This window comes from Triturus cristatus, chromosome 4_2 (assembly GCF_964204655.1).
Source record: "Triturus cristatus chromosome 4_2, aTriCri1.1, whole genome shotgun sequence".
NCBI lineage: Eukaryota > Metazoa > Chordata > Amphibia > Caudata > Salamandridae > Triturus > Triturus cristatus.
In genome coordinates, this window is record NC_140586.1 from 220086891 (window position 1) to 220100902 (window position 14012).

At 45.0% G+C, this 14012-nt stretch overlaps 1 protein-coding gene and 1 long non-coding RNA gene across 3 annotated transcripts in view; one reads left to right on the top strand and one right to left on the bottom strand.

The window, feature by feature from the left end:
* Window positions 1-1067, bottom strand: part of TAB1 (TGF-beta activated kinase 1 (MAP3K7) binding protein 1) — a 110329-nt gene extending 109262 nt beyond the window's left edge. For both annotated transcript variants that reach the window (XM_085601270.1, XM_085601269.1), the window contains exon 1: window positions 888-1067. In XM_085601270.1, coding sequence (XP_085457396.1) covers window positions 888-920 — 33 coding nt within the window. In that variant the 5' untranslated portion in view covers window positions 921-1067. The remainder of the gene's footprint in view (window positions 1-887) is intronic.
* Window positions 1-14012, top strand: part of LOC146833446 (uncharacterized) — a 489922-nt gene that overhangs the window by 275481 nt on the left and 200429 nt on the right. The window lies entirely within an intron of this gene.

Consider the following 14012-nt stretch of genomic DNA (forward strand, 5'->3'; position numbering starts at 1 on the left):
TGGGGGAATGCATACACCGTCATGTCCGTTATACTAACATTATATACAGATGCGCATGTCTTTAAACATGTTTTGAGGCTCTTTTAAATAGATAGGTGCTGTCAGGTAGTGAGTATCGGTAGATCTTTAAATTTAAAAGAAGGGGCGGGGGTAGGGTTACCTGCACTTCTCAGCAGGGTGTAAATGCTTCCAATGAGAGCGCATCGGACCTTTTCCATAGCAAACAGCTCGATACTCAGATATTAGGAGTTCCAGCACTTCTTTATTTCCATTTTAAATACTGGTTTTGAAAGGCAGCAATCTTAGAGTGGCCTCTAGAGCAATTTGATGAGACTAGGGTCTCCACGGGCCACTCGGCAAATGCCCTGGGTGTTTTAAAGCCAACTTGCATACACATGCAGGGCTCTGAGGCCCATGCTTACAATAGAAAAAGTCAAACTTGAAGATTTTTTATGCAAAGTGAAGTTGTAAAAAAATATATATACGTCGGGATAAAAAAAACTAAGTACATGGTATCAGCTGAGAAGTGACACTTAGATGGTCCCCTTTTCAAGATCTCCTATGGAGAGGCAACGTCCGTCCTACCCTCTCTGTATCTGACCCCAAATCCCGTAACTCACACAATCGGAGGTCTACCCTCTGGCTCCCTTTTATGCAAGTCCCACACCTATGCTACCCCCCGACGCCCCACCACCCCATCCCAGTGTCCAGAAGCCGCAGATCCGTCTGCTTTATGTGCAGAGATACCCCCAAACCACCGCAACTATACGGTATCAGCCAAAGGGTCTGCGCCTCATACGATACCTATTTTGCAGCCCCCTAATAAGACCACGATAATGTGACTATTCTTTATTGCCCTTTGCCCATTAGGGTTCCCAGTTGCTTACATTCTGAGGCAGGCTCCTTCTGTGCGCGGCCATCCTTCGCCAGCGGTAACTTCAGCCTCTCCCTGGGGGTGATCTGCTCCCTCAAAATATAATTAAAGTTCATTGAACTTGACCAGGTAGAGGCTTTCGCACCCACCACTGTCAAAAATATACGTCTGTCTCCTATTTCTATAACATTCGTCAGCATTGGCGGCCATATTGGAAAAGGAACGTTCTCCTTCGGTAAAACGAGAAATTAGCTCTCGAGGGGGAAAGGAATGGGGAGATTGCGACGCAAATACAAGAATGTCGGCCATCTTAGAACAGGTCAAATTATACATGAACATTGATAATAAAACCAGCCTACAAGGTCTGCTGAATATAAGTAATGTTCAGTAATAAATGTCCAGGCCACTTCAAATTGGAGGTAGTCTAATAGAAAATAATTTGTAATTATTTTATCCTGTTTTTTCGTACCTTTAAGGAACCAACAAAAGACTTGTGATGCTATTGTTTAGTGGCCTTTTTGAATCAGGCCTGTTGTGTCTTTAAACGTGTTTTGTAGAATGTTTGTATGTAAGGTTTCTAGTGTGCTGAAGTTCTATAATGTAACCTTATATCCCGCTGCCGAGGGTTATACTGGTTGTTAAAGACCTTGAACACGAGTAGGGCGATGGCCTGCAGGGGGGTGCATGGTATTAGCTCGAAGTAGGGTTATAGGCTATAGAACATCCCACCCTATAAGGGTAGAATGTTTTAAATTAAAAAGGGAGAAATATATAGACAAACATTGGAATGTTGTAGCTCCATGCTTACCATCCATTATAAGCTAGAGCTACTCCTACTCCTTAAATAGAGCTCTCAACATTCCAGTGTTCAAAATCAGCAGTTGTTCCCGGGACAAACAGTTATTCACTGGCTGGAGAAGGAGCATTTTACCTACATGCCAAAAGGAAAGGAAAGTGGGAGATTTTCAAAGAAGAGTCAGGAGAATGTATTTTCCCAATTGACCTCTACTGAAGCAGAGATAATTTCAGGCAGGAGACAGCAAAAATAAGCAATTTTTTGCTTTAGAAAGTGGGAATCTTCCGCCTGAATTGCTTCTATTTGCATGAATGATTTTTGGATGAATTTATAGGGGTTTCCCTTAATTTTACACAGTGATCATAAGCCATTGTTAACAAGCATTGGCAAAGCAAATAGGTCTCGCCTACGCAAGAACTATTGGCTTTGACAATATGTTTCAGCAATGTTGTATATCCGAGTGGCTGTTGTTCAGCTTCTCTAAAAGTGAGTAGGATAAAGGAGTGTGGCGTGGAGTGGATTGTCGTAAAGTGGAGTAGAGTGGAGTGTAATGGAGTGGCGTACAGTAGTGTTGAGTGGTGTGGAAAGGAGTGAAGTGGAGTAGAGTGGAGTAGTGTACTAAGTTGTGGAGTGTTTTGGAGGGAGCAAAGTGTCGTAAAGTGGAAGGGCATGGAGTTGAGTGGCGTAGAGTGGAGCACAGTGTCTGAGTGGAGTGGCATAGAGTGTTGTGGAGTGGTGTACAACAGAGTGGAGTGGCATAGAAGGTGTTGCGTAGAGTGTTGTATAGTGGCGTACAGCGGAGTGGATTGTCATAGAGTGGAGTGGCAAAGAGTGAAGTGAAGTAGTGTGTTATAGAATAGAATGGAGTAAAGTGTCATGGAGGGGCATAGAGGGAGTTGCATAGTGCGTTGTAGAGTGGAGTACTGTAGTAGAATGGCATAGAGTGGAGTAGAGTCCTGTAAGGTGGAGTAGAATAGAGTAGAGTGTCAGTGGAGCAGAGTTCAATGGAGTAGAGCATCATAGAGTGGAGTGGAGTGGATTAGAGTGGCCTAGAGTGAAGTGGCATAAAGTACAGTGGTGCAGAATAGAATGCAGTGGCATAGAGTGCATTGGTTTTGAGTAAAATGGTGTAGAGTGCATTGGCGTAGAGTGCTGTGGAGTAGAGTGGTGCAGAGTAGATTGCAGTGACGTAGAGTGCAATGGCATAGAGTGGAGTGGTGCAGTCTAGAGTAGAGTGGTGCAGGGTGGAACAGAATGGCACAGAGTAGAGCTGCGTAGAGTGAAGTGGCATAGAGTTTAGCAGTGCAGGGTAGAGTGCAGTGGTGTAGAATGCAGTAGAGCGGTGCAGAGTTGAGTGCAGTGGCATACAGTGCAGTCATGTAGAGTGCAGGGTCGTGAGTGCAGATATGTAGAGTGGAGGTTCATAGAGTGGTGCACAGAGCATTGTGTTATGTCTTTATCTAAAGGTGATACAGAAGGTTGGTGAAGAGTTCTAGAGCGTGGCTGTGCCCATGCTCTAGAACATTGACAGTGGCGGCACTTGGCTGTTAGACTCCCTCCCGGTCATATGTATTAAACTCACTTTGAATCTTACATCGTCTCGGCATTGATTCTTTTCATTGGCGACGCCGGATGGCCCTCCGACTGGGAGGAAGGTCACCTGAAGACTGGCAGATATTCCCCAGTGGTATTCCACAACAGTCTTGCCCTGCAAGCTCTTCTTTTGGAGCTCGAGATCCGGGCCATTGTTGAACACTGACGGCTTTGGGGAAGTTGCCGGTCAGTATCACTATGTGGAATGCTGGTCAGTAAGACTTTTGGTCAAATTTTGGGGGAAATTTGTGGTTTCCAAATGCCGGTATTGTGCAACATAAAGTAGCGAGGAAGTGGCCTAACTGCACAACACGGGGTCATGAGGGAAGCTCACTGGACGTCTTGGGTGGAACGTCACTTGAAGGTTTCTTAGCAACATCACACAGGAGGATCAATCACTGCCCGTCAAGGCAGCAGCATTATGACATTAGCAACTGTTGCTAAGAGCGTGTCTCAGCTGCAATGAATTTTCATTGCGTCATGAAGAGAGTGCTGTCCATCAAGGCAGCATTATTACGCCAGCATAAGCAAATGTTGTGACGGGTGTGTCTCGGCTGCCAGGAGTGATCACTGCTCGTTGCGGTTGATTTTTTGTTGTTGCCTGCCCTTAAAGAAAAAGCTGGTTTACATTGTGCAACCAACAGAACATTCAGCAAGGGTTGTATTTCGGCATCTAGTTACTTAGTGACATACATACTGGAAAATATTGCATGTTACATTACTTTAACCACTATTTCAATGACACGCACGCTAGAGTGCAACACTCTGTCATATATAAAATGCATATTTGGTACAAAAACGTAAGGAAAAACAAATCTGTTTGTCTTGCATTACCGTTGTAGACATTTAGGAAATGATACAGAACAGTTTGCTTTTGCTACCAACATTTCATTGAATTAGAGCTCTTGAAGGAAATTATAGTTAGCAGTCACGTTGGTCTTAGTTATGGAAGGTTTAGTAGCACCAACATATTTTTTGCAAAGTCCTGAGAAGCCTACAATACCCTGGGAACATTGGAAGGAGGGTTTTGAAGCCTCTGCTCAAACCATTGATGCAACATTTTTATGGCAGCCAGCAAGTTAGTAATGTTAAAACACTGTTTGGGGAAGAGGGAAACCTCTGCATGCTTTATCGTCTGATGTAGAAGAAGAGGAAGATTAAGAAAGTGAAGAAAACCATGAATATGAAGTTGCAGCTAGGAAATTGGATGTAAATGTTGGTAAGATGAAAAATTAAGTGGTAGAGAGGTTTACATTTATGTAAATAAATCAACTTCCTGGTGAATCGGTAGAAAGCTATGCTGCCAGTTTGAGATTGCTTGCTGCAACGTGTAACTACAAAGGTTTCCAAGATGAAATGTTAAGGGACCAGCTTCTTTTAAAAGTAAACAACAGGAAAGTGCAAGAGAAACAGTTGAACATGGAAGACAGAGGTCCTCATCCTTGGATCCTCCTCCACCGCTTGGGACAACAGTTGGTGGCCTTCCGCGCTCGGAAACCCACCCACTCCATCAGACCATGCCCGAAACCGCGGCATCATTCTAGACTCCTCCCTCACCATGACTTGCCAGATCAATGCCGTCGCCCCCACTCGCTTCAACTCCCTCCTCATCCACCGCAAGACCTTCAAGTGGATCCCCCCGAATGCAGAAAGACAGTCACCCACGCACTCATAATCAGCAGACTGGACTATAGTAATGCCCTCTCCACTGGAATCAACAAAACCCTGCTACACAAGCTCCAAACCATCCAGAACACCACAGCCAGACTCCTCCTCGGAACCCCAGGACAGGAGCACATGACCCAGCACCTATGAGACCTCCACTGGCTTCCCATCGAGAAGAGAGTAACCTTCAAGCTACTCACCTACGCCTACACATCCCTCCACAACATCGGACCCAAATACCTCAACGAAAAAGTCTCCTTCCACTTACCCAAAAGGAACCCCCGCTCCGCTGACCTCACCCTGGCAGAGACCCCGCGCACTCGAAGAACCAGAGCAGGTGGAAGAGCCTTCTCCTATGTCGCAGCAAAGACCTGGAACGAGCTCCCAGTCAACATCAGACGCTCCCCCACTCTGCACACTTTCAGGAAGAGCCTCAAGACCTGGCTCTTCGACTGACCTGGAGCTGGCCCCCCCACCTCCCAGGGCCTTGAGAACCTCACGGGTGAGTAGCGCTCTTCATAAACCCCCTGATTGATTGATTAACTCTCCAATGGCTATTGATTTGATGAAAAGGTCAGAAATTACAGATGAATGGCTGAAGGAGGTTAAAAATTACTTGGCTTAAAGATCTATGTTATGTACCATTCAAAGAGGTCATCAATAAAGTGTGTTAAAAAAAAAAAAATGGCTGAAGGAGTGGAAGTCAGACGAAAAGGTTGAAACAGTCCAAAGAAGAACAAGCAAACCAAGAAAAGTAGAGGACAGTAGTGTCAAAAGATTGGGGGATAAGAGAAATTTGACATGCATTGAGTGTATTTACAGAGGTCATGTAGCAACAGATGAATCATGTCCTGCAATAGGACAAGTACATAGAAGGTGCAAAAACAAAGGACATTTTGCGAGAATGTGTAAAGGGAGAATGGGGGGTATGAGAAAAAGAGATCCTCAGTGAGTGTAATAGAGGGAGCCGAGAACGATGAGGAATGCCAGCATGTAATTTTAGAAATTCAACAGATCGGTAAGGTTGGTGAAGGCAATCCATTTTGCACTATCAGAATAGATGGTGTTGATGTGAGAATGATGGCAGAATTTGGAGCCATGTATACTCTTATTGGAGAGGAATAGTTAAGTAAATTTTTTTCAGATCATGTACTCAAGAGTCAGGTTATGAGACTGGTGGCTAATGGTAACAAGCCCATTGAATTAGTGGCTTTCATTAAAGCACAACTAGAGTTTCAACAGATTGTCCTGACATCTAAAGTATATTTTGCACAGGGGGATTTGTGTCTGTTGGATTGGCCTCAACAAAGTGATTTGGAAATTTGTTTAGGTCTCAATTATCCTTATCAGGTGTTGAGAACACAATCAGAAGTGTGCGTGGTAAACACAGGGTTGCCGTATTTCCCTGAGTATCCTGAAGTTTTTAAGGATCATTTGGGAACTCTCAAAGGGTTCTTGCATAAGATTGTGTTGAGGGATGGTTTAACTCCAAAAGCCCACAAACCTCTAGTAGTACCACTGATGACGAGGAAGCCTTTGTGTCAATAACTGCAAAGGTTATGCCAGAGTGGGACAATCGAAGAAATCGAATCATTGGAGTGGCTTGCTCCAGTGGTGATTGCTAAGAAGGGCAATGGTGAAATCAGGCTGTGTCTATACTTAAGGGATTTGAATGTGGCAGTCTGGGTGGACAGGCCTCCTCTCCCCAACATAGGAGAAATGTTTAACCATTAAGGGAGTGAAAGTGTTTTCCATTTTGGATCTTTCGGCGGTCTATCGCCAAATTGTGCTACATCCGGAATCTAGGCCGCTAACTTATTTTGACAGGCCTGAAGGAGCATATAGGTATAAACCTATACCTTTTAGCTTATCCTCAGTTGCTGCTGTCTTCCAAATATCTATGCACCATTTGTTAAAATATACACCAAATGTGACGTATTAACAGGATGACAACCTGGTATTTGGGAAAAATGAGATGGAACATGATAAAACATTGAAGACTGTGTTAAAAAGTTTGCAAGAGAGTGGATTAACAATCAAGAAAGAGAAATTCAAGTTTAAGGTAAAAGCTGTAGAGTACTTAGGCACTGGATCAGTAGGAAAAGAATAGCTCCCATATTGAAGTTGGTCTCTGTTATAGAGGAAGCCCCTTCTCCAACGTATAAAGATTAGTTAAGATACTTTTTGGGGCTGGCCAGGTATTATTCCTGATTTGTCCCCATGTTTGTAGACTAAACCAAACTTATGCAGAAACTCATGTTATGTTAGAGATTTTTGTAAAGCGCTTGCTTGCCCAAGAAGGCGTCATGGCGCTAGTTGAGTAGAGAAAGCAGAGTAAGACAAAAAACAGTTAACAAGCGAAAACGAGCCAGGTTTTTAGAGGCTTTCTAAATGCCAGAAGATTAAGAAGGGATTTAATATGTAAAGGAAGGGCATTCCATGCTTTAGAAGCTCCCAGGATAAAAGCTTCTACCTCCCCAGTTGGCCTATCTAAATCGGGGAACTGTTAGCAGTTTGCCACTTACAGAACACAGAGACCTACTTGGTGCATACCAAGTGAAACTCTTCCTCAGAAAGTCAGGGCCAAGCCCGTGCAGAGCCTTAAATACCATACACAGTGCTTTAAACATGACCCTCTGCCTCACAGGGAGCCACTGAAGTTTAGAGATACATTTTGAAACAGATTGATGTTTGGGGACCCTGAACAGTAACCTGGGGGTCGCATTTTGTAAGATTTTAGCTTGAGTACATGGTTAAGAATGAGAAGTTTGGTGTGAGAATTGTGAGACTGAATTTAAAGATGTGAAGATAAACATAGCAATGGCGCCAGCACTTAAACATTTTGACACCAACAATCTCATAATGATAAACACTGATGCCAGTCTGGTGGGATTCGGTGTAATACTACTACTAGAGGATTCCGCCATATAGAGAGAAACAAAAGCTGTGTGGTGGCAAGTAAACCATTTTAGAATGTACGTGTGGGGAACAAATTTTACAGTAAAGAGTGACCATTGTCCGCTTGTGGAGCTGTTCTCAGCAAGTGGTGGAAGGAGAGCATCTCCCAGAATAGCACGTGGAGTATGGGTCTGTCAGAGTATAACTTTTGCATAGAATATGTTCCTGGAAAGAAAAGTGTGTTAGCTGATTGCTTGTCCCGGTTGCCCTCTGGAGTAGTGGTGAGTTCTGTGAGTGAGGAAGATGATTGGATGGTGCATGTGTGAGTGTAATAACTAAAGGCAGAATATCTCTTGAGGAATGGTTGGTGGCCTTCAAGGAGGTCAGTGTATTTCATAAAATTGAAAAGTATCTCTGTGAAGGGTGGCTGAATAAAGGAAGTGCTTCAATGGCTGCAGAGTGTTTCTGACAGGTGAGTCAGAAGTTGTCGGTGGTGAGCGGCATTTTGATGCATGGAGATTTGCTGGTAGTGCCATCGACACTAAGATAACAAGCACATAAAGGGCACATAGGAATGAATGCCACCAAGAGAAATGTAAGAGAGGAATATTGGTGGCCTGGATTGGATTGAGAGGTAGCAAGGAACATTAGAGAGTGTGTTGTCTGCTTGGAGTGACAAGTCATAGAAAACCGTGAGTTATCCTCTAGTAGAGGCTGATAAATCAGATGGTCCATGGAAAAAAAGATTGCATGTTATGGGAGGTTGCCCCAAATATGCCATTGTGGTATTTGATTACTTTGCAAGATGGCCTGAAGTGAAATGTACTGGAGAGGTCACTTCGGAGATGGTAATTGACTTTCTAAAGGAGTTGTTCATGATAGAAGGGGTGCCAGAGATCATGGTATTAGATAATGGTGTCCAATTTGTTTCATAGCGCATGAAATGTTTTCTCCAGGAACAAGGGATAGAACACATTCGATAATGTGTGTACTATCCTCAAAGCAATGGTCTTTTAGAAAGGTGAAACAGGACATTCAAGGAGGGTTTACAGCTGGTGTTGGCTGGAGGGAAAGATTGGAGCGTGGCAATGAGGAAGTTGTTGTGGTATTATCGTACCATGCCTCATTGTGTGACGGGGAAATCTCCTTTCGAAGTGATGAGAGGATGCAAGGCCAGGGTACTTATTTCCAAAGGAGTGGATCGGGGCAAGGTTGCATTGGAAAGTGAAACCATAAAGGGAGGTGATTATGCAATTGGTGATTGGGTCCATGTGCAGAACAGGTGCATGGTTAGAAAAGGAGAATCTAAATATTCTTAACCTCTCCAGGTGAGGAAGGAGAATAAATACACACTTCTGCTGGGTGATGGAAATCTATGGAATCAGTAAAAGGCAGTGAGGTTTCCATTGAGGAAGGAACAGAAAGACCAGAGTAAACTGAATGATGAATCCAAGACAGGGGTGTGTGGTAAAAACAAGTCCAGAGTCCATAGAAATCACGGTGAAATCAAAGCTCTGAGGAGATATGATGAATTTCTGATGTAATTTGTGTATTGTTTTATGGTGTGCTATGCTTACTTATATGATAGTTTAATTTTTACATCTTATGATATATTTTGTATCTTATGTATTGCCTTGAGTTTAGTTTTGAAAAGGCGTCTTATTTTTATGGATGTTATAACGGATAGAGTTTTTAATTATTTAGCTTTATTGTAAATGTGTAATAGTTTAAGGAAAAGGATGATGTGAGAAGTTGGCCTGGTATATGCTGTCCACTAATTAAAGTGGGCACCTTGTACCAGTCCAAACAACCCTTATTGATGATTAGGTTAAAGACAACCTTTATAGGAAGCTATCCTAGTGGTAGATGTGGAGAGCAGCCTTCAGGCTAAGTCTCAAAGGAATGTAAAGTAACTTGTTTTACCAAATCAGAACCTCCTGAATGACCAAATGAAAGGAGAATCACACAAGAGATATATAAAATATATGTATTTATTACTAAACACTCCCTACTAACCTCTTTATGAGATTAGAGCACAAAGCACACAATATTAAATCAATAGAACAACAGTAAATAGCACAATACACAGCGGGCTCCAGGGGGAGACCGAACCATATACTAAGAAAGTGGTATAACAACCACGACTTCACTAGACACAGTGCCTAGAGCACGTAGAATCGCTGGGACCCCAAGGGACCACCCAAAGTAGTAACACAGGGGACCCACGGAGGACGGTTGCAGTGTGAGAACACAGACGCGAGCTCCGTACAACTCTATGGGAAAGTCGCGGTTGGCAATTTACAGTTTAAAGACACTTCGGAGAGGACTTCAAGCAAACCCTTTAGAACATAGAAGGTTCTGAGGCCAGCACCCTTGTGAGTATCGAGGTACCTGTGTTACCTATCCCAGAGGAGCCGGGTGCATAGGGGTCAAGTGGTGTCAGAAACCCTCGTCATTTTCAATGGCGTGATGCGAAGAAGTGCTGCTGCCGGGAAGATGAAAAGTGTACGGTGGGATCCAAGCCTGGATCCGAGATGAGAAGAACCTGAAAGCAGAGGGGACAGAGTCTGGGTCACTTCAGAGTGACCAGGGACATGATAGACGAATGCCCACCGATGTCGGGTGCTTCAGGTGAGAAGATTGGATGCTTGACTCTGCAGCCACGGGGACCAGGAGACGTCGACGACAACCAAAGTCCGGAGGTGAGCTGTTCCACGAAGGTTGTCGAGTGCTGGTGGGTCAGTGTGCGGATTGAACTCCAACAAGCCTTGGCAACTGCAACCCACTTGGGCAGAGGAAACAGGTTATGGAGAGGACTAGCAAGGTCCTGGGGACTCTCCAAGCAATGGAGAGTTGGGGAATATCTGGAGCAACCAGGAAAGCCCAAGGAAAGTCAATGTTACTTTCACAGGGACCCACAGGCCAACGGACCAGGGATCGCGAAGGGACCTCGAGCTGAATCAGGAAATACCAGCCCACGGAACACTCGTGAAGTGTAGGCCGGAAATCTTCAGTAGAAATACTGCTTGGGGTTAGGACTACACGTAGCGCAAAGCACAGCCTCAGGGATCGCCAAAAAGCATATGCTGCTGCAAAAGTACACGGTGCACAGGGGTTCGGGTTGCACCGTATCCCACGAGGGATACTGGTCTCAGGATTGCTGAGAGGGCAGATCGACCTCAGAGACGCTCGGGAATCCACCTCCTGTGTGGCAGAAATCTTCGGAGTCCTCAGGAGCTCGGGAGATGCAAACCGGTCAGATGCATTAAGGTGCCTGCTGCTGCAGTGAAGTAACTCCTTTACTCCAAGGGAGATTCTTCTGTCATCCAGCGAAGTGTAGACCGTCAAAGTACTTGGTTTCTGTAAGCAGATTTTAGACCAGGTAAAATCTAAAGTCCTCTAGTCAGGGTTCCTACTTTATACCCAAGGAAGGGGTGGGACAAACTCTGGGGACCCACCTATGGGAGGGTCAGGACAGAGGGTTGGCTACACCCATGTCCATCTGTCTAGTTTTGCGCCAGAGCAAATGGCTCCTGCAACCGGTTTGAGCTGGATTATGCACAGGGACCCCAAATGTGCCCCCAGTGCAGACTTTTTGGCACTCTCAGAGTGCACCCAGCCAGCCCCAATACACTAACTCCTGTCTGGGAGGTGGTCACCCCTCCCTGTGACAGGAAACCTATTGTCATGCCTTCCCCTGCTCGAGCTTGGCTCAGCAGCAGGAGGGTAGACACGTGTCTGTGGCTGGCAGCATCCATTTTGTGATGCCCAGGTCGAGAAAGCTGGTACCGGGTGTACCGGTGTTTCATATAAATCCCTCTAGAAGAGTGGAATCATACCTCCCCCACCAGTTACTGGCAGGGAGGTATGATTCCAAGGTGTTTGACACCAAACACGACATGTTTCTAAGCAGCCATTTTAAAGTTAGTATTTACTGCGAGATTATAATGCACTTAAATATATATGGTTGGCTGCATCACAGACAACCCCGGAAAATAGGTTCCGAAGGCTGCAGAGGGGCTCTGCTCATGCAGGGGCACCATCTCACATAAAACCCAGCATCCTGCCTTCAGGATTGATATGGCCTGCCATAGGGGTGACTGATAGGTTTAGAAGTGTAGTGATTCAGAATAGATATAAGTAACCTATATCTAAGTAATGGGTGCATACACCACCTTAAACAGGCTGAAGTAGCAGACCTTTGGTGCCATTTTGAATGGTCTCTCAGGGGTGGCATAATACATGCTGCAGCCCCTGGGAGGCCTCTGGGGTACCTATGCCCTGGGTACATAGTGTACCATATACTAGGGACTGATAAGGGTACCTCAGAATCCAATATGTAGTGTACCTAAAGTACATGCACAACCAATTTAGGGAGAAAGCAGATAAACTGGGGTCCTGATTAGCAGGATCCTAGTCAGACTAGTCAAAAACCAGCAAAACACCAGGAAAAAAGTGGAGGTAACCATGCAGTCAGATTCCACCTTCCTACAGATGTGTTATGTCCTTTAATAAAGGTGATACAGAATGTTGGTGAAGGGTTCTAGAGCCTGGCTGTGCCCAGGCTCTACAACACTGACAGCGGAGGCAGTTGGCTGTTAGTCTCGCTCCTGCTCACATGCATTAAACTCTCCTTGAATCTTTCATCGTCTCGTGTTGATTCTTTTCACAGTGACATAGAATACAGTGGCGCAAAGTGAAATAGAGTGGCGTAGAGTGCAGTGGCGTAGACTGACATAGCATGCTGTGGCATCGAGTGCAGTGGAATAGAGTAGAATGTTGTAGAGTAGAGTGATGTAAAGTGCAGTGGTGCAAAGTAGTTGGTGTAGGTGCAGTGGTGTACGGTACATCGGTTTTGAGTAAAGTGGCACAGAGTAGACTGCCGTAGAGTGCAGTGGCATAGAGTACATTGTTTCAGAGTAGAGTGAAGGGGTGTTTAGTGGAGTGGTGCAGGGTAGAGTGGGATAGATTAGTGGCATAGAGTGCATTGGCATAGAGTGCAGTGTTGCAGAGTGGTGTGGAGTGGTGCAGAGTGGAGTGGTCTAGACTGGAATAGTGTAGAGTGCAGTGGTGAATAGTAGACTAGAGTGGCATAGAGTACATTGGCATAGAGTGCATTTGAGGTAGAGTGGTGAAGAGTAGAGTAAAGTTGCAGAGTCGAGTGGTGCAGAGTAGAGTTCAGTAGCAAAGTGTGCTGTGTTGCAGAGTAGAGTGTTGCAGAATGCAGTGGTGTAGAGTGCAGTGACTTAGAGTGGTGCAGGGTAAAGTGACAGAATGCAATGGGGTAGAGTACAGTGTTGTAGAGTATAGTGGCCTACAGTGCAGCAGTGCAGAGTAGAATGGCATAAAGTGCAGTGGCGTAAAGAGTATAGGTTTTGAGTAAAGTGGTGTAGAGAGCATTGGCATAGAGTGCGGTGGTATAAAATTGAGTGGCATAGTATGGAGTGCATTAAAGTGGACTGGCGCAGAGTGGAATAAAGTGGAGTAGACTGCAGTGGCATAGAGTAGATTGCCTCAGAGTAGAGTGAAGTGGCTTAGAGTGCAGTGGTATAGAGTAGAGTGTCGTAGAGTGCAGTGATGCAGAGTAGATTATAGTGACTTAGAGTGCAGTGGTGTAGAGTACATTGGCGTAGATTGGAGCGATGCAGAGTAGAGTGGTGGAGAGTTCAGTGGTGGAGAGCGCAGTGTTGCAGAGTAGAGTTACGTAGAGTGAAGTGGCATAGAGTGGAGTGGTGCAGAGTAGAGTAGAGTGGTGCAGTGTAGAATGCATTGACAGAGTAGAGGGGTGCAGTGGCATAGATTGCAGTAGTGTAGAGTGCAGTCATGCAGAGTAGAGTGTCATAGAGTGCAGTGTCGTAGAGTGGTGCAGAATAGAGTGGGGCAAAGAGCAATGACGTAGAGTACAGAGGTGCAGAGTAGAATAGAGTGGCGTAGAGTGACATCGCGTGCAAATATGTAGAGTGCAGTGGCATAAAGTAGAATGTTGTAAAGTTTAGTGGCGTAAAGTGAAGTGGTGCAAAGTAGTTGGCATAGGTACAGTGGTTTAGAGTAGAATGCCATAGTGTAGAGTGCAGTGGAATAGAGTACATTTTTCAGAGTTGAGTGGTGCAGGGTAGAGTATAGTGGTGCAGGGTAGAGTGCAATAGCATAGAATACTGGTGTAGAGCACGGTGGCGTAGAGTGACG